This window comes from Haliaeetus albicilla, chromosome 2 (assembly GCF_947461875.1).
Source record: "Haliaeetus albicilla chromosome 2, bHalAlb1.1, whole genome shotgun sequence".
Classification (NCBI taxonomy): domain Eukaryota; kingdom Metazoa; phylum Chordata; class Aves; order Accipitriformes; family Accipitridae; genus Haliaeetus; species Haliaeetus albicilla.
In genome coordinates, this window is record NC_091484.1 from 55884219 (window position 1) to 55911243 (window position 27025).

General features: G+C 38.8%; 1 protein-coding gene across 4 annotated transcripts; it reads right to left on the bottom strand.

Moving 5' to 3' along the window:
• Positions 1–475: 475 nt before the first annotated feature.
• On the bottom strand, positions 476–22949 carry STEAP2 (STEAP2 metalloreductase). Of its 4 annotated transcripts, none has more exons than XM_069775510.1 (7): positions 22826–22949; positions 22299–22439; positions 18708–19217; positions 16529–17056; positions 14735–14899; positions 8576–8723; positions 476–2706 (listed from the first exon to the last, which is right to left on the bottom strand). In XM_069775510.1, the coding sequence occupies exons 2-7, from the start codon at positions 22431–22433 to the stop codon at positions 2597–2599; spliced, it is 1596 nt and encodes a 531-aa protein (XP_069631611.1). In that variant the 5' UTR covers positions 22434–22439; positions 22826–22949; the 3' UTR covers positions 476–2596. The 4 variants fall into 4 exon arrangements, with proteins under 4 accessions (XP_069631611.1, XP_069631617.1, XP_069631606.1 ...); XM_069775516.1 differs by lacking the exon at positions 476–2706 and adding an exon at positions 2713–2995; XM_069775505.1 differs by lacking the exon at positions 476–2706 and having other exon boundaries at positions 4863–8723.
• Positions 22950–27025: the final 4076 nt, after the last annotated feature.

Consider the following 27025-nt stretch of genomic DNA (forward strand, 5'->3'; position numbering starts at 1 on the left):
TGGGGACAGAAGCGTAAGGGGATTTGGATATTTTCTACTTGCTCACAGTTTTCACCCCTAGGTTTGCTACGGCATCTCCCAGCTGCGAACATGGGATGCTCCTAAGGGGACGCATGCGTACCTAACGTCTGCGCGGCTGTATTCTGAAACGGTGTCTCCAGGATGGGAGCGTGGCTGAGCCCACCAACGCCAAACTGTCCGGGAACACCAGGCCCTCCGCTGCGTTTACTGTGATGGGTGGACATGCCTGGAGGAAGAGAGCTGGGAAGTGGCCGCAGCAAAAGGTGACACCTCATGGTGTGGTCACAGGCACTCTGCTGGGCTGCTCGCTCCAGCTGCCCTTCGCTGGATTTGGGTATACTTTGGACAAGTGGCAGATATGCAACTTTGGAGACACACATATCCCAAGTTTGGCTGCAGGTGGAGTTGGTATCAACCTCAGTTCTCATTAACAAGTAATTTTTAACTCCTGTGGTTCCAAAAAACCATTTTAATACATGAATAAATTTATTAAATGCTAGGATAGCTGTCTGAATCTCCAGACAGCTTTTATAGGAAAAGAAGCGATTGATAACAGAAACAAGAAAGAAACCTTCATTGTTCCATCTATAACCAATACGGTTCTTATTTTCACTCTTCCCAGCTTGTATGCTATACCCCTCCCATTTAATATCTGCCTTCTTCAGAAATAAGTAAGATGCATATCATGTTTAGTACTCACACATGCTATACAGTTTGTCTTCCATCAAAGGGGAAATACACAATATGACATGTACCCAGCCACACTCTGCATTTTGTAGAAGTTCATCCTGTATACAACTCCAAAATGATAGCAAAAATACAGCCTAGCATAGAACAGGACTCTAACTTGGAAAATACAATGACCACTTTGACATCCTTAACCTCCCAAGTTGCATTCATAGGAATACAGGTCATACAATGGCAGGACCTGTAGAACATTATAGTGCATTCACCTAATGTGACAGTGCAGCTGCCAGTCTTGGAGCTGGTGTTTGACACTTTTCATCCATCCACGTACACACCCCCCTCCATTCCTCTAACCGTTTTACTAGCCCTTCCATGTTCTACTTAAACATTTGTTTCTGTGAACGTATTCTCAGCAGCGGTCTTGTATCTGGGCCTGCACTGGATGGAACAAGATTTTTTATTAAGCATTTGAGATGAATTGTAATGACAATGCTTATAGGTCTGGAAGCAGTTAGCGCTGAACAAACTGGATTATATAATTTTTTACTTGGTGCCAAGATACTCACTGAAGTTGTATGTATTCAAAGTTTTTAAGCTTATGAAAAAAAAAGTGCTAAAATTTACTTTTACTGTGGCTTAAGTGGTTTTAAGTTCTGTTGCTTGTGTTTTGAATGACAAATGTATAAAGAACGTACCTAAATTGGGCAACTTGGTCTGTAAATTATAAGCTTAGGTCACATGCCATTTGTTGGCTGACTGTTCCAAAGATCATATTGCAAAGCTCCATTTGCTCACTGTGCACCTTCTTCATAAAAGAAGCTTTTAAAAATTGGGATGAAAGCTACACTGTGCAAGTCTGACTACAGCAATTCTGCTGCCGTTGGCAAATGGCAAATGTCCATCCTCAAAAACCTGCAATCAACAGTGAAAATATTTACTTAACAGTTTTCTACCCCTGGACAGGCTTACATTGTATTTTTATCACATCTACCTCTTCCGCTGGTAATAAATAACTTTCAAGACATTAAGGCTACAGTACCTTACTTCTGAGAGTATTAATTCACAAGTATTAAATGTGAAGTCTTACAAATGCTAAGAAATATGTTTAAAAAGTAGACTTGATGTAGAGAGGATTTCTGTTTTGACTGAGGACAAACTCTTTTGGTGTGAAGAGACATTTCAGCAAACTCTATTCTTGAGGTAAAGTTAAATTTCATAAAACTACAGGACTGTGTAGTCAAATGTGTAGGACACAGCTGTGCATTAGAAGATCAAGGTTCCATATCTAGGTCTGCCATTAATCTCCTGTTGACTTTGCTAAGTGAATTATTTCCTCTACCTCTCTATCTGCTGTCTTACAAATGAGGTTGCAAGCTCCTGAAGGACTATTATCTAGTACAGATGCACCTTTCATGTGCTGCAGTGGGGGTCTTCAGCCCTAGCCAAGTGATGTTGTTTTCTTGGCTGTATTGAACCTGTAGACTTTTTCCAAAGCCATCTGCACTATTTATCAAATAGGACACTGAGCAGTTTATAGTATAGAAATCAGAGTCTTTCTGAGAATCAGTCTGTTAACTCCTTGTCTTCCTTTTCATTCTCATTTCTTCTTTTGATCAGTAGGAAGGGTAAAAAGAAGGAGGGGCATAGGAACAGGAAAGTGCGGAACTGTCCTGCCAGTCCTCCTGTGTTTGATATCCACAGAAAAAAGAAAAGAACAGTGAAGTGGCTGGCAGTAGACTCAACCTTAAACCTGTAAAGACAACAGAGCTTCTAACATCTGGATTTACCTGCCTATACTATTAAAATACAGTGTTCGAGTCATTGCGTGGTATGGATTTGCGGGGGACTTTAATGCTGATCTTTTATTATTGTAAGGAAATGCAATAAGTCACAGTAGACAGAACTTACACTTTTGTACAATACAAGGAACAGCTGGACAAAGGTGGAAGTTTGGGGCCCCAGCTGCCAGCATAGTATCAACACTCAGTAAAACAAGCACTGTGATATAGAGAAACAGGGTGAGATTTTTAAAAAAGCTAAGAAAAGACAGACTTCAAGGACCAAAACATTACAGTTACATCAGGCATGGCACAAATAGATATTAAATATTTTGAATTTTAAAAATACCTAAATTCCATTTGGTAATCCAGGAAGGCTATGTAACTTAATGTGAAAGCAATGCGATTCCTGCCAGCTTCACTGACTCATATAGTGCTGACCTCTAGTCAAGCAGGACTTCACATCTCATGTATTCTTTTCCTCTTTCCTCTTATGTTGGCATAAGCCTCTATGGAAAAAAAGTTATGTATTTCCCAATGAAGGATCGCAAAGTGGTTCATGTGTTTTTCTCATTTAAACAGTAATGCTTTCTTACACACACAACCAAACAGGAAGAGTGTCTCCACCTGGCAAACTTACTCATACCTAGCAGTCTAACTTTTGGCAAACTTTTTGTTTGTTCAATGAAAAGTGGACTGAATATATGCTGACAGTACTGTGGTGCTCCCTGTGTCCTGAAAACATGGAGAGTACTTTACAGTAGGATATGGGATATAGCTTTCCAGTGTGTCTGTGTGAAATACGTGTTATCCAGCCATTGCAAAAGAAACAAATTGCCCTTTAGAATTTTTTTATCAACTCACATACAAGTTCTACCTCTCAGAGAAAATGTTGAACAGAGCACACATGTATTATAAAGAAAAGCAAGCTAAAATTTATTATACATAAGCACAGAAGAAAAAGCCAAATACGTGACATTGACTTTTTATTGATTTTTGTGTAAAACACAGTCTATGGAAAAATAGATAAAAGTGTTACTAATAATTTATAATAGCCCTGTTCAGAGAGACAGCACAAACTGACAAACACAACTACAAAGAGAATATTGCACATGGGAGACGTACTATGCTTACTGCAAGACACTGCCAGCGAGGCATGAGAAACAATATAGAATAACAGAGATCATTGTTCAAGTCAGTTCAATGTGTCACTGATTTTAAAGGCTGTAATCGAATTAATTCAATCAGTATCATATAATGATACAATATCAGTACTGCAACATTACTCATTACATTGATAGAAAATACTGCAGGACGAACAGCCAACAAATCAAAAACTCGTGTATTAGGAGATGCACTGTCTGAAAGGAACTATGCATATGCATCTATTACCACTGCATATATGAAAATATTATACTGAAAAACTCAATCTAATTTTTATGCACCTGATATATCTAACTTTCAGAGGAAATCTTCACATTCAGAGAAAACTAACTATATTCATACCTGTGAAATTTATAGCCTCTTGGAAACTCATTGCCTTACATTAATTAATAATTTCCCTTAGTGCTAGTTGGGCAGCAAGTATAGCTAATAACATATAGACACACACACAGAGACACACTATTTTATAGGCAATTAATGCCAAATAAAAGTACAAACATATTTTCTCATGTTGGCACATCATATAATGCACAATGTTGGAACAAAAATTTAAACATGGCACCAATTCACAGTAACCATTACCACTAGCTAGATATGCAAAGAACTTGCAAAACAATTACAAAATAATTAATCTCTAAATAATTCAAGAACATGGCTACTTAATTAACTTGTACATAGTTGCCACAGTTAATAGAATTGTAAGATAAAATTAAAGACACATATGGAACCTGTAATAGAACTGTATTTTAGACAATGTTAAGAAATAACCTGTTGCTAAATACAGAGGTCTCAATTTTCTAATATGATGTGTACAGTTCTGTGTTACATATTAAGCACTATTTTTTTTTACTGAACAGTAACAAAGAGAAATGAAGTTTACTTCATTATTCATTTTTCATTAGGCAGTAAGCAATTTATATAAAGCCACACAAAAATATTTTTATAGCAGGCTAGCCTTCATATTATGTATTTATTCTCCTAAGTAACTAAGACGTCTAAATGAATTTAGTTGTTTATAATTAGGCAATCAAAACTAAACTTTTAGCCTCAGGTCTGTTTCCAATGAGAAGTCCTAATGTGAGTTCTTCTATAGAAATCAATGTGTTTGATTACACGAATAAAGATTTCTTATGTGACTAAACATATGCATGATCTGATATATAATGTGTAGTAAATGCATGAGTGACATTTTACTTTCAGACTTACAGTGTCTTGTTAGAGTGAATTGGTCTTTAATGAACACTACAAACTACTAAATCACAAGTCAACTTGCCATTCCAGTTAGGATTAAATACATGGCCTAATGGGAAACCATATGTCTTTTTGTACCACAAATATTTAACAAAGTGTCTTCATATATTTGATCTAAAAATATCATCTATTTATTAATACTTTACTATTTCAACATTTCAATTAACTTATAAAATCAAAACATATTTTTAATTTTCTATACACACAGTTTGGAAAAGGGAACAACACATCATTATTCTCTCCAGACACCTTTGGCAGTTCAAAATTTAAGAGTTTAATGTTCTTGAAGAAATTTAATGATGAAATGACTTTTTACATAGGAAAGAGGGCCAATATATTTCTATATATACTGTGAGTGGTTGCATTACAGTACAAAATACATGGACTTTGACAGTAATATTCAATTAGTACAGTATCTTAGTTCTGCAACATCATTGCTATTGCACCAAATGAATTAGATGATAGTTGTAGGGAACATGTATGTTAATTACCTACTCTACAGAAGTGTAGAATTACTATAAAATAATAGCAGCGTATTTAATTTTGAAGTGTAAACAGATTGTCAACAGTAATGGTTTCTGCCCTAAATTTGTTCAGAGGTATGAAATTCTGCTCTCAGTTATACCATCCCATTCTAGTGATTTCAATCAGGTTTCGTGCACAGGACTGGGGTAGAATGTAGTGTGGCATTTATCCCATTAAAATTCTCCAAGACTTTGTGTATTCTAAGATTTTTAAAATTAATTTTATTTAAAGGATTGAAGCACAAATGCCTAAGCTTTGTGTGGTTTCCCTTTGCAATAATGGAATAGGAAACAGGCCAGGAAATTCAGTTACGTGTAATTCTGCAAGCCTTTCAAGAGATATACAGCTTTCTGTATTGGAATGAGTTTACAGACAGGCAAAGTAAGTTAGAACTTTTAATTGTCACTTGTTCTTCTTTTTTACGTGCAAATCTCATTCGTACTAGTTTAGGCTCCTGTCTATCTCCAACAATGACAGGTTTTTCACTTAATGTCTAGAATGTTTGATAAAATAGTATTGTGCTTGTGTACCACCATAAGTATCACTGACATAGCTGCATATTGGAGGAGGGACAATAAAAGTAGTACCTTGAAACTAAGTGATTTATTTCTGGAAAAAAGAAAGAATGCAAACTTTTAAAATTAATTTGATAGATTTATTAAACTTTTTTTTTCTCTTCCATCTTTTTCTTTCTTTTCCTGTAAAAAACTGGGGAAGTTTCAAATTTCTAAGACAGTTAGATAAATTTTTGAAAGAAGTAGTTATTAAATACAATAGTCCAGAGGCAGCACCTCTCTCAAATAAGTCCTAAATTATTGATTTCCAAGAGGCTGAGAGGTTATGTCAGAAGAAGAATCACTGGACACATGCCGTCTTTTTGGAAGCATCTGCCAGTTGTCAGCTATTGGGACACAACTCTCAAAGACCTTAGTCTGACCAATTATAGCTGTTATTATCATTTACTTTTCAAAAAATAGTGAAATAAAATGAATTTTCTCTGTCCAATTGCTCCCCCCCCAGCTTAAAAAGGAGGATAAACATGCATTTTCCAACTATTTGAAATTGAAAATTTGGGAACTGAAAAAACTTCTCAAATTTCTGTTCATATGCATGAAATACAGTTGAATCTTTTTTCAAAAAAATGTTTTCACAAACCTCCATTTTCAAAAAGAATTCAGTGACCTCTCATTCGATACAAAACATGTTTAAAGACATATAAAAATGCTTTAATTTTGGAAAAAAATCATGCAAATATTTTATTTTTCATCTCTAGATTTGAACATGCTTAAAATGAAAGATAGTTCAACTGTCTCTTGATTTACAACAAACCCAGAATATATAACCCAAATATAAGTTTGGGGAATATGGATACTACAATGAAAATTAAATTGTTGTAATTTTTTAAATTTGAAATAAAATTAAGAACAACTACCATGAACTCTTTAGATTTAGGTTGGTGTAACTGGGGGCAGTTTGATTCTAGATTCTTCTTGTTCTGTGGAGCTGTTGGTTTCACTACAAACAGATAATGAGATTTACAGGACTAATGATGTTTAAGGATAAATTCAAGCTTAAGTACTGTATATTTCTGGTGTATCATATGAATGACAAATTCTTGCAAAGTAGTAAATTATAAATGAAGGTTCAGCTAAGAAAGTCAGAGATCCTGAACAGTGCAAATATAGATAAGAAAATGTAATTTCATACGAGTAAAGAAAATCAGGATCAAATACACATTCTGATTCACTGAAATAAAGGTTTTGCTAATTAAACAGGAGTAGCCTGAAGGTATGAGTTTAGTTCAGCTATTTTGCTAGAGAAGAGTAGAACCTGACAAAGCAGTAGTAATAAATAATTGTGGATGTTCTTTTGAATCCCACAGGAAATGCAAACGTCTAGTTTTGGAGATGAATTCATTTTTAAGTATAAGAATAATAATTTTGTTTTTCAAAAATTCAGGCATATCCCAGAGACACTTGTTGTAAAAGTAAGACTTTTATATAAAAATAGAAGATTGGATTTGCACAAAAAGATACTAAGAATTTAAGACAGACTCTGGGAAATTCACATATAATAACTGAAAGTCCAGTGTAGAAACTTACAGAAATACATGAGTATTGTGATGCTTCGCTGTTGTATCAACATATTGGAAGGTTCACCATGAAAATGGATTTTTATTGTTGCAGATTTCTCAGCTTTTTTTTTTTGTTTTAAAATATTTCCTGATATTTCAAAATCATTCTAGAATCAAAAACTAGTTGCTTGCACACATACCTGCAAGTCTTTCTATACACGTATAACACTATTTTGTATTTTCATTGTATGATATATGGAAATAAAGAGATGCCAAATGTCTAAAATCCTATGTGAGACTGAAAAAAATGACCCTGCTAGTACAATACCATTTGCTTACAAGATCTACAATTACACCATAATTGAAACTAGTTTTGCATATTAAAATCATGGAATAGTGTAAAACCACACGAAAATACATATACTGTACATGTGCAATACATTATTACAAATTAATTTAAGTTGTTTCAAAACCTGATTATTTCCTAAATTATTAACTCTATTAGTATATATTCTGAACTCATCAACCCAGAAGTGTGGTTAAAACCAGAGTTAAAAATAAAAGAAACACTGCCCAGAAAATGTGTTATTAATAAATAGCACTCTGACACATATGCTCTAAGTCAAAGAAATATCTGGAAAGCATGGTTATAATAAAATACTGTTGTGATATAACTGTGCAAAGGAGCATTAAAAAATTCTGATTTCATAATTATCTGCCCTCTGTAATTCAAAACAAAAATATTTTTGTAGTTACCTGAAGTAGTAGTCTTCAGTAATGAATCTCTCTTAGTTTGGTTGAGAGCTTGTACTATATGCCAAGCAAGTCCATAGTGACTTTACTCATACTTAACTAAACTCCTAAAAATACAAGTTTATGACAAAAAAAACCCCCAAACTAAACATCTACAACAGTGCTAAACAAATATTAGTCTATCATCACATCACAGTTATCCTTTCTGGGGAGAGATGTGGAACAGACCCACTTGCTTCTTCTATAACATGGCTTTTCTCCCATCCTCTTCGAATTCTCCTCAGTTTCCTACTTACACATGGCAAAAGTAAAATGATCTTACCTAGAATTACAATGGAAGGCAGAACAAGGGCAAGAACAAAATTTGGTGGTGTATAAAATCTGTAATACTCTTCTTCAAAAGCTCTTTTCCATCCATAAATCAGTACATGGAAAGTACTTATGAGCAGAGCAACGTATCCAAGTGTAGACTTTGAAAAAAGAGAAAACAGGGAAAAAAGAAGAGATAATAGTACTTGGTCCTTCATCCAACAGCTCTAATCCATTACTTTAACATTTCTATTAGACATCATGTTAAAATCTCTTACCTATACACTATTTAAAATTAGCAATAGGTGGTTTTAAGTTCACATGTTCTGAAAACTACAGACTGAACTGAACACTGATTTACAACATGTCTCTGCTAGCATCTACAGGCCTTAGTCAAAGCTGAAATGAAGATTATGTTTGCCCAAATTCCAAGTACTGGAAGTCAACTTCAGGATATGTATGTGAATAGGGAACAATCCCAGTGAAGTTACTGGAACAACATCAGTTGTGATTGGAAATTAAGTTCCCTGTTTCTTAACTATGAGGCTAGATCACTTCCACAATTCATGATTATGGAACAATGCAGTTCTGCTGGAAGAGACCTGGGCCTAGCACTCCAGATTTTTATCACTCTGAGAGGTGCAGTTTGCTTCTTCCTCACAGTGGCCTACGTCCACTTGTCTGAAGTTAGTGTAAACCATCCCCTACCTTCCTCCATCAACTGTTGCCTACTGATTAATGGAATGTCTGGACTGCAGGACTTGGACATAACGGCACAAGGCAATGATGCAGTTTGTCATGAACAGGTAGTGCCAGATGAAATGTGAAGTAGAAGGTTCCCACAGCACCCTGCAGAAGACCTCTCATCATGTAATCTAGAGCATGCCACAGAAGGTAGTGCTAATAGGGGCCATTCACTGTTTCTGCGAATTTGCCATTTTGAGAACTCTATAGTTGTATTGCTCTGCAGACTTGAGTTAAATGTATTAATGTTGACTTTCCCAAACCATGGTAAAAAAAGACTACTATGCTTTGAATTCTGGTGGTGATCAAATGAAGAAAAACTCTTTTTTGGCCAAAACTAATGTAATGACTAACTTGGTTGGGAAACTTCTGTAGAAAATCAATGAAACAGAGAATGAATATTAAGAAAGGTAACTGGCTACCAAGGTTTGGTTTAATTCCAGCAAACAGAGATGCAAAGAAAAGTGCAGCTTAAGGGTCTATAAGTCTATAATAGTGAAAGAATTAATTCTTTCTACTTCAAGATTAACCAGTTTCCAGGGAAAGGAGAATGTCTGAGCTAATACCATTTGCAAGGATGTAGAGATATAATGGTATAAAAAGGAAAATACTTTTGTTAATTTCTAGAGATTGGTACCATGTGTTTTAACTTGCCAATATTTATGCATTTTTTTGCCAATGGTTTCAGAGCCATGTTGGTACATTTTAGATATACTGCACCCTCTTTTTAAAAAGAACAATTTGCTCTCAAAATATTCTGTAAGAAACAGAACAATCAGACAACCACCTGTGGATATGAAAATGGCATATGCAGTATCTGAACAGAAGTTCTGCTAAGAAATTTGGACAGCAAAAATACTATCAAACCTGATGTTTGAATATGTTATTGCAGTTTTTTGCTAGTATGACTGTCCTGAATTCACTGCTGTTGTATCGCTGCCAGCAGGCAAAAGGGCACAAGTGAATCATATCCCTCATTTCTTCATCAGGCTTACTGATGAGTACTATAACAATTCTTGAAAAAGAAACAGGAGGGAAATGTTATACAGAGTCTTCCTAAATTTAAAAAAAAAATAAATTTAATGCTTATTTAAATTCCATCTGCAAACTACAGTTTTGAGACATCTCTATATGTCTTTCTATCTAATGGTCAAAATGGAAACTAACTAGTATGTCATTTATCACTACATTTTACTAACAGCACAAGAACAAGAAAAACTTATGATGAACCTCTATTAAGTTCTTTTTTGTGCCCTGTTGAAAGTTGCCATATGATTCTTTGAAGTGTTGGTAGGGCATGTGCTAGTATGTACTGGACCGTTTCAACCACTCATCTAAAAATCTAACATAGACAGTCCTATAGGAGCTTCTGTCAGCTACTGATGGTATTTCTTTCTACCAGGCCCTTAATTGCTGTATTTCTGTGCTGTACTTTTAACAGTAATAACACTGCTTAGCTAGAAAGAGGATGTCCTCCACACAACTTAGCATTCTGCAGTCTTTGGCTTGTTTAGTCAGGGCATATCTGCACTAGAAAGTTCCATTAAGAGCATTTATCCTAGCTCACAGGTACCGACAATGACTTTTCCAGAAGTACAAGCAAGACTGGCTGCCTTTGCTACTTAAATAAAACCCCACTGCAAGAGGCTGTGTCAGTACAAAACTTCTGTGTTTGTTATAAAGACATGATTCTTCAGTATCTGCAAATGTTCAAAGACTACAGCAATGGCTGTACAGTAGTAAAATGAGGAAACTCAGAACTGACTGAAACAGGCTTGGACAAAAAGACATAAGCTAGTGCAGGAAAAGGCACTGCTGGGCAGCTGAACAGTAAAAATAAAATCAGTTGGTAGCACTGGATCATACTACAAATCTTGGGCAGCGGTAGTGTCAGAAAGCCATATTCCAAAGTTGACCATCCCTATGGATTTATTTGAGAAATAAATGATGATTGTGCTGTGGGAGTTATTAATTGCTAGAAAGCAATCTGTTTAATACTGGAAAGGTGAGAGAGCTGCTATCATTCAGGTATGCAAGGTTATTTTCTTCTGCACAAGTTTAAGACTGGACCATGTGGAGGAGGGAATACAGGGATTAGAGACAATGGATTTCCTGAAATGTAATTACGCTTCAGATGGAATATACATGTTGTGTTTCTGTCATCCTTTCCTGGCTTCTTAAGACACAAAAAGAAAGGGATGAATGTGTTTACAAGAGCTGGAAGATCACTTACACTGATGTTACCACAGGGAGGCCAGGAGAGGCACAGGATGCTCACTTCTTTAAGAGCACTTTAAGAGGACTTTTGCAAACAGCAAGAAGGGATACTTTTTCTTCACTGGTAAATTCACATTGGTGAGTGGTAGCAATATCAGTTGTAAGTCTTGGGAACCCTCTGCCTAGGCTCTAGGATGGCTGCTGGGAAAAGGGGAGGAACAACTTTGGTTGCTTTGCTTCCTTATCTTCCATAATACTGTGTTTCCTGGAAGCTGAGTTAATAGATAAGCACATTTCCTATGGACTCCCCAATCTTTTAGCTTTTTTCTAAGTCTTCCCTGTTTTGTTTCTTTTCCTTCCTGGTCAAGTCAGTTTTTTAGCCAATGTGGGAGATTCCCAGCCAAGGCCACTGATAAACTGGACAAACTGGCATTGTTTGGGGCAAACAAAAAAATGGTAAAGGAGTGGAAAAATGCAGGAGAAAAATCCCTGAAATGTTACCAGGAAGATGTACATATATAGAGACACAGATCTGCTGTGGGACAAATCTGCTTCAGGTATTTCTACCTTCACAATGGTCGAGTAATTCCAAGCAATTTACATATAGAAAAGGTATTTTCCAAGGCTTACATTTATGCAATGTATACTTCAGACTCCCCCAGTAACAGGATATTGCTAAACTTATAAACAGGCTGTAGCAATTCTGACTGGAATCTTAGCCGTAAACTTGCTAAATGCTTGGGCCTCATTCTTCTTTACTCTGGGGGAAAAGTATCCTATTCTTGTGGGAGAACCAAGGCATGGAAGACCTTCCTCAAAGTGTGTGTGCAAGAAAAGTTTAGCAATACTTTCTCCAAAAAACTTTAGGATTGTGCTAGCAGACAAAAGGAATGTCTACAAAAAGATCAGCTTCCTACTACACAAATGGCAGATTTGCACTGATTGTTGCTAACAAACATAAAGCTCAGCTTTCAAAGCCAGCCTGCTCTGTCCATTACCACTTTGCGTGATGTGCTTTGGACTTGAACTCTTAGACTGGAAAACAAAAGCAGCAGCCATTTATACTTACATTATGTATTTACAGTTTAACTTCCTTCAGAAGACTGAAGGACACAGTGCAGCACTACTTGCAGACAACATTCTCCATTTCCATGTATTTTACATGAACACTCAAGGACTGGTTTCAATAAATGTCTTTTTCTGTTTGCAGTGTGTTGGTTTAGGTTAGTTATTATGCCTGCTCTGATAAAATACAAATTCTTTTATATTTCTTGCCCATGTCTACCATTGTTCCTTATCCAAATATGTTTAGAAGATAAAAAGAAGGAAGTGGTGTTTAAGAAAACCGATGTATTAGTTTATCAGCCACAGCTTCTTCCCTGTTTCTTTCCTCAGTAAGCTCCAACTTTGGGTCATGTTAAGATGCCTGCAAAATTTCATGTTAAATTTCCATCATCTAGGATCTCCTACTGAGCAAACTCTTCATCACTGTCTCATTCTGTGGCTCCTCCATCTGGATGTTATGAGTGTTTCTCTCTCAATCATGGTGAAGTAATCAGATATTTTTGTACAGTGGTCAGCTCTGTACTGCAGCAACTCCCAAGTTTTCTGCTGGTCTCTTAGCTCCTGGTAGGGCTGACCACATCCATACCGTGAGGGAGTGAGCAGAGCCTGCACTGCTTCTCCTCTCAAAGTCCTTTTCCCTTGATCAAGCAGCCTGGAATTTTTGGGGCTGCTGACACCTGTGTTGTGAAACCAGGCTCAGTAAGGTGGAGGCATCTCCAAAATAATTGGGGATATCAAAGACAGCAATGATTTCTGAGCAAAAACATTCACAACCAGCATTTCTTTACAGTATTAGGAAGACTGTGGTGGAGGTCTGTTTGAGCCACTGTAGGTAGGGGTGATGCTGCTCAGGGCTTGTACTACTGGAACAGTCTATACTGTATATGTTAAAAATTTGTTAATCCTAAACTCAGATTTTCCTAGTAGGACTCAAGACTGAGTATGTTTTAGCAGTAAAACTCTTTAGAAGAGGCCAGACTCTTATTTTGATGAAACTGTTTACTATGATAAGCAAGCAATACTATGTTGTTCTCAGTGGAAAGTGCTGAGGTAAGAAACTGTCTGAGTGTGCTGACTGACTGATTCTTCACCTGTCAGATGCAAAACAAGTTCAGCAATTATTGTGGCAAATCAGCTGAGATTCAGGACTAAAGCTAGAGACATACTGCTCTTCCCAGACAAAAAAACCCCAGCACTGAGATGTTGGGCTAATAGGTCCACTTTGTCCCCCTGACTTAGAGAAGATTGAGAAAATTAAGTTCAAATTCACTTCAACATATTGTACTTCAGTAGAAGAAAAATATAAAAGACAGTAAGTATTATGATGTTTTATCAGTTCTACTTGCATACTGGGTACAGTGAAGCTTGTGCAGAAATGCAGACTCCTTTTACTTTAGTGAGAGATCACTGGAAGTCTGTTTTCTGATTGAATAAAGCAAGAGGACTTTTTTGAAGGACAAGTAACTAAATAAAGAACAACTTACTTACATCCTGAGAAGTAATAAATGACAAAGTACCTTTAATCATCATTAACTGAAAGGAAATTTTTATTAGTTCAATATTTTTTGTGACTAAAAATTACAAATTATCATAATTAATTACCACTACCAGTTCTCTTCAGCATGTAATGCAGTATCAACTGTAACATACCTCCAGAGCAAACAACTTGTTCCCAATCAAATTCCTCAAAATACTGACAGATTATTCATTAAAGTTCGTAATTATTTAGATTTGGAACTATTTGACTTTATTTACAGGGGAAATAACTGCAGTAAATATGACACAATAAAAAATGACCTTATAGACACATCAGTTTGTCCAAATTTATCTAATTTGAATTTAGCAAGAAATTCTAACAATGGAAAAGGAATAGATTAGTGCTCATTTGGTCTTAGCTATGTTGGTTATTTAAGACCAAGAAGTGTAAAACGTAAATTCCTGTTCTAACACTCATGAAATGCTTAACGTGCCTTCATGGTAATATATCTGCTGAGTAAGGCTATGTTTTTTTATTAACTTAGCAGAGCGAGGGAAAAAAAAAGTTCTCATCATATTGCAAAGTGCTTTTGTTCATCATCATCACCACCATAATCATCATAAGAATTCTTATAAACAGCAAAACCCGCTTATTTAAAAAGTAACACACCTGAATAAAACTGAACTCTCTCCAGTTTAAGGCATTGTTTACTGAAGGGATGGAAGTTACTGCCAGTAAAGAAAGCAATCCAAGGCTCATTATTCCAAAGGAGATATACATTTCAATTCGCCACACTTCTTCCTCATTCCAAGAATTTTCAACATTGGCGTGAACCTGATGAAAGAGCAGAAAGGAAGCACTTTATTCTACAGAATATTAAAAATACCAACAGAAGTTATTTTGCTGAGTAAAAGTCTACAGTCACAGGACAACTATAAAACGGGGTCAAATATTTCAGAGGTTTCCTCATGTCTTGGAGAAAACCAACTATTTCCTTACTGCTGGTATTGGCTCTGGTTAGATTAAAAATATGTTAAACATGGAAACTTAGATGAGTTGTTAAAATAAAATGTAACATTATATACTATTCATAACAATTACGTTATAAAAACAGATAGATCTGTGCATTCCTGTACACTGTATAAAAGTAGCCATGTTCTTCAGACCCTGGAAACTTAAATTCTATAACATAAACTGGGTAAACCTGCAACTTGGTTTTAGTTTGTACATTTAGAAATAGTTTAGCATCATTTCCTGTTTTTTGCTTCAGCTCCCTATGCTGAGTCCAAGTTATTTTGCCTCTTTCACTGCTGACATCAGATACATCCAAAATTGGTCTCTTTGGAGAGCTTTACCAGAAAAAAAAATAACTCAGGTCCTTAACAATTAAGAAGCCTGGATATTCAATTATTTTCCCACTTCCAGGTAAACTATTGTGATATGGCATGTTTTGAAAGAGGTTCACTAGGAATGTTAGCAAGTGAGAGTTTTACAATATTATTAAAACCAAGATAATTTCTTAGTAAAAGTATCAGTGGGTCCTTTACTAAGTGTGAACAATTACAGTTTCTTCCTGCCTTTTACAGTTTTGCTCTTCCTGCCTTTCTCTTAAGTTCAATTTTTCATGCTAACCTTTTTAGAATTTGTGGACCCAATGCCTGTTACTTTGTTCCATTTGATTTGATTCCTTAGTTTGCTTTTCTTTCTGTTCCATCACACCTCTCTTTCCTGCAGATTTTATGTGCTGAATGACAATGCCTCTTTTCTGGCAATGCTGCTTTTCTGCCACTTTAAAGGTGACAATAAGCTACCACACTGACAGACAGAAGCATCAGACCCTCTTCTAAAGGATGACAGATTTGTCAGAGATTGTTTCAGGGTTATGCAAGATCAATTGCTCCTGGGAACTGAGTCAATCTCTATTGTCTGTAATAGATGATGTTTGCAGAATTTTTAATGAATAAAATATTTTTACCACTGGTCCAAAATGTTACAAAGTAACAGCATTTTCAATTTGTAAAAACAGATTCATCCGCAAGCATTATTACAGTATCTACCCTTATACTTTTCACACTTTTAAACACACAATATACATACTTCACCCATATGTTGTCTCTCTATGTATATAGGAACATACCTCAGAAGTTTCCTGCTGTTGCTCCTGTCCTGTCTATCCTGCATTCTCCTTGTGTACATTACTATCAATCATGGATTCAAGTAGGACACATCCTTGATTCCCCCTATCGCACAAACATGACTGCAGCTTGACCCACGAGGTGAGCACAATGCACAGATGTTTCTTTTAGTCTCCCTTCTTATTCAGCACTAGCTAAGCATAAGATAACCCATAACATTCTCTGCTGAAAACAGTGGAACAGATTAAGAAAACATATATATTGTATTCATGAGCCATACACATACAGCCAAGGCATTTTTAACTCACTGAACTTAAGATTGACTTACCTGTTGATATGCCATATTGAGGAACAAGTATCGCTCCGATCTCCTCATAGGTAAGCAGAGGCTATATGCCACATGCACTGTTGCAAAGAAAAAACTGAGCAGTCCAAGCTGCTTTCGACACTGGAGCCAGTTGTCCAGCCAAGGTGGAAATCGCCTATACTTAGTACCATAGTAAAGCTGGTAAGCAGCTGCAATAAGTCCTGATAAATACACTAGAGAAAGTAAAGTGATAGCAACAATTGGTAGAGTCTTGTTCACGATCTCAATGGGGATCTTGTAAAAGTCACTCTGCTGATTTCTCACATATGGATGGATTACATCTCTGATGAAGGAATAAATGAAGAAAAACGTTGCCAGGCTAATGGCAATCACTACAGGCCCTTTCCACAGTGTGAACAGTCGCAGAGGTAAGTTTTCAATCTCCCTTGAAGATGACAATGCCCCCAAATCAATAGGAATAAAACTGAGCTGACGGGCAAGCTCAATAACTTGATGGCGAGCCTGAACATTGTTACTGCATATATAGACCTGTTGGGAAAGTCAAGTGAATTGTCTGCAGTCAGAGAAAGAGACTCAATGGTTAAAAATAAAAAACCACCACCACAAAAACCCCTTAAGGGCCTCCAGGTCAAAACCACTACTGCTAAAACTGTACAGTGTTATTCCAGCTTATAACACCAAGATGAGAATGAAATCACACACAAATGCAGCCGAAATGACAATATGCACACTGATTTAGCAACAGAATAACCAAAACAAAATTGGCTTTTTCTTGGGAGTTAATAATGAGTTGGCTGTGGGATGCCCTGGTAATCTGCATACTGAAACCTCCCACAGTGAAATGTCTGCAGGACTGGATTGAACTTGAAACAATGGCTAAAAGCATTTCAGAAAATCACGAGTCTCTCAAAAATACAGGAATCTTGAATGATGACTGTAGTATAAACAGAATGAAAAGCAGAGAACTGTGTAATCTCTCCATGTATAACAATTTTACCTTAATTTCACAATCCAGATTTCTGCAAAAATTGAATGTTTAACAGAAAAGACAAAAACTAGCAGATAAATAAGAACTCCTTTGAAAGACCAGTTATTCCATAGTGGAGGAAATGCACTGCTACAAAGTACTTTAAAGTTCCTTTAAAATTTACAATGGGCCATAGTTTGCCAAACACTGTTTGCTGATCATCTGCATTAGAGTAAACATGATCTGTTTTGACAGAGTTAATTACTTATAGTGCAGTGGTATTCTGAAAGGGGGTAAAAATAATACGGTAAGGTTATTTTTAAAATTCTGCTAATTCTGTATCAATTGCATTCCATTTAAAATCTACCTGAAGTGTCAAAAAACTCAATTTAGTCTCCAGTGTTCACGTTACACAAGTCATTTCTCATGTATTTCTCAGAGTTCATAAAGCCATGAAGGACTGGGTTCTTGCATAGGCTTAAATCCTTTGTATCACTTCAGCAAAGCATGAAAAACATAAAGCTGCCTTTTCTATACGCAGGATGGATTTGGGGAACATACTGGAAAGGAATTTGAACATGATGTTCCCAAGCAGTCCTGGATAAAATGAATGATCACTTAGAAACATATGTGCCTCCTTCTGTTTCTTCATATTTATGATCTTAGGGCATTTTAAAAGCTAGATAATTTATTTCGTTCTTTCATTCACTGTTACGTTGAATGCAAACATTTTTAGAACAGCTGACTCCTGAGCCCTGGGATCAGGACCTCAGATTTCTGTGCATCTCTTTCAATAGTTCACCCCATCTAAACCAATACTAAAACTAAAATATACTGGGAAAGACTGCCTCTATCCTTGTATAGAGCACAACGATAAAAATTAACGTATTTCCTACAGAAGACATTAATACCCAACTCTTCTCCTCTGTCTGTAGTCATCTAAAGGTCAGCTGTCTAGTCTAAGCTAGTATCCACATGTCCTCTACAATCTTTAAAGATAAACAGGCACCCCAGGGGACAATTTGGATGCAATGAGATCCCATACAGTGGGACAAACTAGACTCCGGAAGTTTTTTAACTTAAACTAAAGGCCCAACATTTTAGGTACGTTATGTCAGGCAGGATGAATCCCATGAGTTCTGGCTGCTTACATTCAGTTCCTGTCATTTTCATCTTACAAAAAAGTTAAATTAATACAAATATAACATTTACCTGTCTGCTGGCATCCTTTGGTCCTAACTGCAGTGACCAAGCTGAAACGACATTGAATCCTTTGACAATCAGGGAATCTGGGAAAAGCGATGCCAAATACTCTGCATTGGAGTCCGGATATTGGTCTACTCTTGTATTATTGCTGACATCAATCAGAATTTTACCAGTGAGTAAATGTTTGAGGTCCCACAAAGAGGCGTAATGTTCTCTGTGTATGGCTACAAAAATTATGTTTGTTTTTGTTACTGCATCTTCATGGTGAGTGACATCAACCACATGGGGAAAGAACTCAGCAGCAAGTTTAGGGTTTCTGCTTCCTACAACCACGTGGTACCCGCATCTGATAAGTCTAATCGTCAATGACTTAGCAAAGTCTCCACTTCCAATGATGCCTATTGTGATCTTACTGGCATCCTTGATGCCATTGGCAACATTTGGTAGAAAAGTTTCATTGAGGTTCTTAGGACTTCCCATCATAGAGATTGATTCCATACTTCCAAGACACCAGACCTACAATGATTTCTTTGGGGGGGGGAGGGAAGAGAAAAAAGAGAAAACAACAGAAGGAAAAATGCAGCATCATACAATTTTAGGAGACATCAGAATCTATAAACACCTCTGGGAGCAAAATCTGTGGTTCTAAGTTTCTTGTTATATTTTCTCCTTAATAAAGTATGTGCTAATCAATGTTGTCTTGCAATGAGTCACTAATACAAGGAGAAACATAAAATACTTCAATAATACAGTTACAGAATTAAATGATAATTTTTTCCATCTTCTCCTATTCCCTATCTTCCACTGCCCTGGAATACTGGACCACAAGATAAGCTTGTGCTCCTGAAACTAATGGTCAATGGAATAATGAGAAGAAACATGTAAGAAAAACTGGGTAATTACGGAAAATATCAGAAGGTAGAGATAGCTGGCCTGTGGCTGGCATAAGGACAGTGAGTTCATGGAAGCTGAATGCCATTAAAAGCTTAGGCAGGTTATTACCGTGGTATCCTATATTGGCCAGGAAGGAAGGGATGCAAAAGTCTCAAAGCTGCAAATGTCATGGCTAGCACCATGACAGACATCCGACACACTCACCTGTCAGTGTGGGAAATGGATTCATGACCACATGGATCCAATGGCAAAGACAACAAGGGAAATTTGTCAAGACTTATTAATGAAATCACTAATGACACTGCTAGGTCAGACTGCTAGGTCTGGCCATGGATGTATAAGGATTAACTGCGGGTGCAAGGGTAAAGGATTCACGGCCATGGGTCACAGATATGCTTTACAGAATTTTCTGACCAGGCAGAGAAGATAAATCCTGGAGACAAATACATGGGACAGCATTCCACAACAGGAAGAGATAGATTTCATGCAATAATAAAAGGAAAGAGAGTTTTAGGACTCAAATTCAGTGCAGTAAGGGAAGCTTTGAAGAAGAACAGGGGCTAAGGCTCACGGAAAATTAAAAGAAATATTGCTATAGCTTTGGAGAGAAGAGGTCACAGAACTGCAGTAAAACTGTAACAAAGACAAAAAGACATAAAAACCCAACAAAACAAGCCCCAGGAGGGAAGTCTTCACATAAAACCACAGTTATGACCAAAGTGGTTCTGCACTGTAGAACAACGAGTTCTGAAAATGAAGGAAGCAATGAGGAAAGGCAGGCTAAGAAGGAGCAAAGAGAAACCATGAGGTTGCTGTCTTGGGAGCAATCAACAACAGACCACACAGAAAGGAGGAGCTGAATGAACCTCTTCCTGAGCCACCATCCAAGAGCTGATATGATGGTAACTAATCAGAAGTGGGGGACCTTACCCAGCCATCAGCTAGGAATACAGGATGTGTGGTGAACAACCTCCCACAGTTAAAAGTAGCACTGTGTTTCAGAAATTGGAGGAAGCCAGTACAAGAATGGACACTTTTCATTTCAGCTTTGACTAGAACGGAAGAACTCACTGAAACTGGACTGAGACTCTAACGACGGACAATATGTGAAAGTGACCATAAGATCAGTATTCTAAGAAAGATTCTAACAGTGATCTTTCTGGCAGAGGCAGCCCATATAGATTTTTATGCATGCACTGAAAAAACATTTCTTTCTTACCACATGACCTGAAACGTATCTAACACATGACCAAAATACCAGTATTTCCTGTACCATGCTGGGCACACATCCAGGAACATAATAAAAATAGCTGTATTTTGATCAGATGAGAGATATACATCAACTGGATATGACAGAACTTGTATGCTTTCACCATGTGATTACAGAGGCCCATTTCAGTTCATGCCACGTGACGTGAAGGTGTTGCAAAACTTTGCGATAGAAAGGGAACTGCCATGAGGAAATGGGCTACCAGTACCATTTAACCATACTGCAGCCTACTTTCAGTTTTTGTCCAAAGCATCCTTAGGAGAGTGGGCATCAAGGATTTGGACATGATGAATTATTCTGGCAAGCTGGGCCACTGGCCAAAGTTTCTCACTGCCTGTTCTAATGAAAGTAGAGTGTGAAGAACAGAATAAAACTAACAGACTTCATAAAAAACCATCAGGGAATAGGCAGACATGACTCTTGGGCAAATAATCTAAGAGATAGAAGAGATCAGAGAGCTGGCAGTTACTGAAAGGGACTATATTAAATGCACAATAGCAATTCAGAGGAAAGAGGGTGTGTAAGACTCTTATAACTGCATCAGGAGAGCTTTAATGACCTGAAAAATCACACAAAAAGTAAAAAAAAAAAAGGGGGGGGGGAGGGTGTGCATGGCTAAGGACAGTATAAAGAGACATATCAGAACAGCAACGGTGAAGGACATAAAGGATGACAAGTAAAGGTTCCATAAATACAATAAAAGACAGAAGGCAAAGTTTATAACTTAGGAGGAAAAGGAAAAAATTATGGGTGACGCAAAGTAGGACAAAGTGTTAAGTGTCTTCTTTATTCCAGCCCTCAGCAGAAAGGTTAACTGTGAAGAGATATTTAATGAAATTCCTTTTATGGGGAGACAGAAGGTGAGGTCAAAGTGGAAAAAAGTAAGTTAAGTGTAAAGGATAAAGTTAAAGGTAAGATAAAGATTTTCAAGTCAGCAGACACTTATGAAATCCACCCTTGATGCTTAAAATGCTGATTGAAGTGACATCTTGAGAACTCAGAGAAGACAAGAGAAGCAGACTAGCACATACCGCTAAAAGAAGGGAGGAGGAAGACTGAGGAAAGCAAAGACTTGTTAGCCTATCTTCAGCCTCTGGACAGATTTTACATCAAGTTACTGAGCAATCAATTTGTAAACAGATGGGAAGCAGATGATAAGAAGTAGCTAAGGCGGGTTGTTCAGGAACAGACTGCAACAAAACCAACCTCCTTTTACAAAATACCTGGCTTCACAGATATAAAAAATAGTAGAAGTGACATAAACTTGACATTTGCCCTTAGATAAGCTAAGAAAACACTACAGAGCTACGTCAGCGAGAAGGTGACACAGATGTGAAAAACTGCTCTTGGAAAAATAACTACTGGAGACGAAAAACAAACAGAGAGCCGGGCAGTCACTGAATCTGCGACCACCCGCTCGGGCGGGAACTTACGGGGCGAGGGCTGAGGCGAGGGGCTGGCTGGACGCGGGGTGCAGGCCGGTGCCCCCTCGGCAGGCTAGCGGGCGGCTGCGCGATGCGGCTGTCCCCCCCAGAGGAGCTCGGCGGGGCCCAGGTCCTGGCCGGCATCTCCAGCTGCAACAACATCGCCCGTGACGAGAGCGGCGACCCTACCGCCTGGCCGGTCGCCGCCCCGGCCGCCTCCGCCCCATCCCCGGGCAAAGCGGGGGCAGCCGCTGCCAGGCCCGGCCGCCGCGGGGCGGAGGCAGCCCGGGAGCCCCTCGCGGCTGCCGGGGGCCCGGGCCGCGCTCAGCCCCGCTGCCCGACCCGCTCCGGGGGGCCCCCGACACCGCCAGGCCCGCCGGAGCCTGCCCGGAGACGGGGGCAGCCGCGGCGGGAGTCCGCCGCCACAGCGATGGGCAGCGGGGAAACCCCCGCGGGGCGACGGCGGGCACGGCGGGCCTGAGGAGGCGCCCGGAGGGGATGGAGCCACCTCCCGCCCCGGCCCCGGTGCCGCTCACCTCCTCCCGCCCGCCAGGAGGACCAGCGTCGCCGCTTCTCGTCCTCAGACTCCGGCCCTGCAGAGGCGGGCGGGCAGGCGGGAAGGCGGCGCCTGTCTTGCCGCTGCGACCCGCCCCCTGCGGCCGCTCCACCGCCGACACCACCGCGGCCGGGAGGGCGGCGGCGCGCTCTCGCCGGGACTGAGGCGGCGGCGGGGTGACAGCGCCGGGGGTCGGCGGCGTGTGGGGAAAGAGGGGGCCGCGGCCGGCCCCGGGGTGCCCTCGGCCCCGGCCCCCGGCCACTGCCCCCCGGCCACAAACCCCTCAGGCCTCCGCAACGCCCCAAGCACACGCAGACCCAGACGCAGGGTCCCCCGACACGGCGCGGGGACCTCGCCGGTCCCTGGGCGAGCTCACCGGCCCTGAGGGGAAACGTGCCTCTCCCCCCGGGCCCGGCCCTGTCTCGGCTGCTCCGGCCCTGGTTTGTTCTTCAGCGGCAACCCTCCTCCGGCTGCTTTTCCTTATTCTCTCCTGGCAGAAGGGTGCTGCTGGCTCTCAGCCGGTGCCGGCTGCAGGTGAGGAATCATAGAGTCATAGAATCATAGAATACTTTGGGTTGGAAGGGACCTTTAAAGACCCTCTAGTCCAACCCTCCTGCAATGAGCAGGGACATCTTCAACTAGATCAGAGCCCCGTCCAACCTGACCTTGAATGTTCCCAGGGATGGGGCATCTACCACCTCTCTGGGCAACCTGTGCCAGTGTTTCACCACCCTCATCGTGAAAAATTTATTCTGAGGCGGTGTTGGATGTCCCTGCCGCCCAGGCCAGCTTCTCTGGGTGTGGATAGTGGGGAGGTTGCTCCCCACGTTTGCTGCGCACCCGGTGTACTCTGCGCAGGTGGGAGTTGTGCTCTGATTTCAGTGTTAAACAAAATGAGAGGCCATACAGGGTTCAGCCACGTAAAAGCGAAGCTAAACCTCAAGATCTGAACTCTACATTGCTTGGCCAAGGAAATTTCCAGCTGAAAATACATGGAGCTTTTTTTGTGAAAATGTGAAGCTTCTGATTTTAATATTTTCTGGTTTACCAAATAAATTCCATCTTTCATTAGGCTGTGCTGTATATATGACAATGTGTAACCCTCAACCCTTTGTGTTTAACACATTTAAAACTGACCAACACGTATAATGATGTATGTCTCTCATGTTGCAGCAAAAAACTAACACATGCACACATGACTGAAAAGGAGCCATATGATCGCAGTGAAACACTGAATGTACCTGTTTTCATCCTTTGTGTGTGCATACTGGCTTGTTTCTGTATTGCATTAATTGAGGACTTAAGCAGAATGAACCATTTAATCAATTCAAACATTTGTTTCAATATATAATCACAAACAACCATGCTGTAGAACTGGAAAAGAGGGCTGAGAAACTTTTCTGTTGTAGTTCAGAAGCCATTTCCCCCCAGTTATTAAATAAGTCATTTTCCTGACATTGAAAGTGTGTATTTTTAAAGTATTTTTTAATTTGGTAAACAGGTGCACAGAAAACCTATTGCCTGTTTTTCCAAATCGCATTTTCAGCTCCCAGACAGTGAGGACAGGGTTGATATTCCATGGAAGTCAATGGAAAGGTGAGTCCATTCACAGACTACTCAGAAATGAATTGGCCCTTTCTGTGTCTATAACTAGCATATCAGCCCTTCAGTTTCATGTTCTAATATTGTCCTTTTCTCTACTATTGATTCAAAAGTCATTATCCTAAGCTTGTTTTTCTGTGGCCAGTACAACTACAGTAGTATGAGCTCAAAAATTTTAGTCCAACTAAAAAATGTATCAAAAGAAAAAAGCAGAATGTTCATATTATTTGTGGCTGATTGTCCTTATATGCTACTTTATGTGACTCTTGTAGCCATAAAAGTATTGACATTAAAATAAGCATTCTTAATTTATTTGAATTATAGTTTTAATAGGAAGGCTGTAAGTCTGAATGTTTGTGGGATTTTTTTGTATTATTACTGCACCATAAATTCTTGATCAGAAGACGGAGACCTTTAGGAGATGATGCATTAGAAGATCTGTGTTGATTTTGTAACAAGGAGAGGGCTTTTTTCTTACACAGATATAGTAAATGGTTAATGATCCTTGAATTCTGTTACCTGTTTCTTGTGCAGCTGTTGCGCCTGTGATTGCTCACTAGGTACATTTTCCATGTGAAAACGTCACAGGTTCTGTCTTCCAGCCTGTGCTATGTAGGGTGTGCCATCTCTGACCCTGGTCTTTCATACCTAACCCACTTGGGTTCCCATGGATGTCATTCAGTGTCATTTCTCACCTACATAGTTCAATTCTTCTCCAGTTGTTTCTCCTGTTACTCTGTGCAAACCTACCTAGCTTTAGCCTTTGTGCATAGGGGTAAATGAGGAAACTTTTGAGTCGTGGTCATTTACCAGCCTCTTGCACAGACACCACTAACTTGATATCTAGTACATTTAACAATTAAAATCAAGGCAGTTTGAGGGATTTAGCTTGATCCTATGTTTTCCTTGCACCTTTTTGAGGTTTTGCAGTTTGAATATCCTTATTTGAAATTGGGACTAAAACAGCTGCAGCCTCCCTTCCATTGCTGTGTAACTGATCCATTCAAGCAGGAGAACCATAAAGAGGTCCCCATTTTGCATGCAGTTTAGCATGAGAGCAAGGGTATATATGTACCTTTTGTATAATTAAACTCTCTGAAAAATTGGACCATGTCTCTTTAGTGAGAGGATGAAATTGGATAGTTACAGTTCTCTCAAATTATATACAAAGATCTATGGGCAACATAATTCTCAGATATCCTGTTAAAGGGCTATCTTAAACAATCTGTTAAAAAAAATATTATTTGCTCTTAGCAGGTGTTTTTCTTTCTTTAGCAAAGTCCAGGGCAGCATTATTATTTCTTCCTTTAAGGGATGGAACATAACAAAGGAGTTTCCAATTGGCAAATGGAAACAGATATTCTGGTTCTTCCTCTTGGCAAGGGGAAAGCAAAGCCCCGGGGATTTCCCCGTGGAAAGAGAGTGAAAACAAACACACAAAAATTTGCTTCCTATAAGGGCAACAAACCCAAATACAATCATTTCTGGCATACCACCCTCAACACAGCTAATTTTGTAACTTAGCAGAAAAATACAGTATTTCCCAGCCAGGAACATTCAGGCCAACTAATTTTTTCTTATGGCAGCCTGCAATTACTCTAAAAATAAAACTTACACCTCTTACCCATTCTTTATAAGGTCAAAATTGATCTGAGAGATTTAGAAAACTGAAACCTATTTTTACTTTCTTTTGTAGAAACAAATGGTAGTTTTGTTCTTTGCTTCTTTCTGATTTTTTTTTAATCTGATGTCATTGTTTACTTGAAAATATGTTGGTTTTTAATAAAGATACTGTTTTTTTTTAAAAAACCTAACCACTAACTAAACAAAGAACAAAAATGAATGGTAAATACCTCAGCTAAAACCTCTTCCCTTCCTTCACTCTGGATTTCATCAATTTGTGATGTCCCCTTTTCACTAACCATGCAGGTATCACTACTTCTTTCAGACCCTGTAGGATCTGAATTTTAGTAGTCAAAAGCTAGGAAAGAAGGACAAACTGAAATACATAAATAAAAACATTTAGATATTCTTTTGAGGAGGAGAAAGGAGGTGAGGTGAGGAGAGGCAGGGGGGAAGGGCAAGGGAAGGGAAGAGAAGAGAGAAGAGAAAAAAGAAAAAAGAGAGAAAAAAGAGAAAGACAGAATGAAGGAAAGAGAAGGAAAGACTTTATCAAGCACATTTAATAAGCCATTGTTGAGAAATCATAGGAAGTCATGCAAAACAAGACAAGGTATCCTCTTCCCAAGAGGATACCCAAATTAAGGGTGATTTGTCCAAAACAGGGGACCCCCACAAAAAAAACCCAAAACCCAAAGCAACCAGAAGTACAGGAGATCCAGGCTTACAGTTCTATTTCTAAGGCAATCTGAGTAGAAAAACAGTGAGGATTGTTTCTTCTTTTATGATCTAGCAGATTAATTTTATTCACCAGAAAGAAGCTGAAGGAAGGAAACCTCTCCTAGCTTTCTCGGAATATGGTTTTCCATAGCTATTGTTGAAGCCCAGTTAAAGGGTTTCAAGACCTTTGTTCTTGGCTTTGTATGAGCACAAGGTCATGTATGACCTTTCCACTTCT

Excerpts from the sequence above, each read along its gene's own strand:
- STEAP2 (XM_069775505.1), bottom strand. The coding sequence starts at position 22,433 with ATGCCGGCCAGGACCTGGGCCCCGCCGAGCTCCTCTGGGGGGGACAGC. Across the intron at positions 17,057-18,707 it reads CAAAGGATGCCAGCAGACAG|GTCTATATATGCAGTAACAA; the intron begins GTAAATGTTATA and ends CTTTCCCAACAG. Across the intron at positions 8,724-14,734 it reads GAGAGTTCAGTTTTATTCAG|TCTACACTTGGATACGTTGC; the intron begins GTGTGTTACTTT and ends CTTTTTTCAAAG.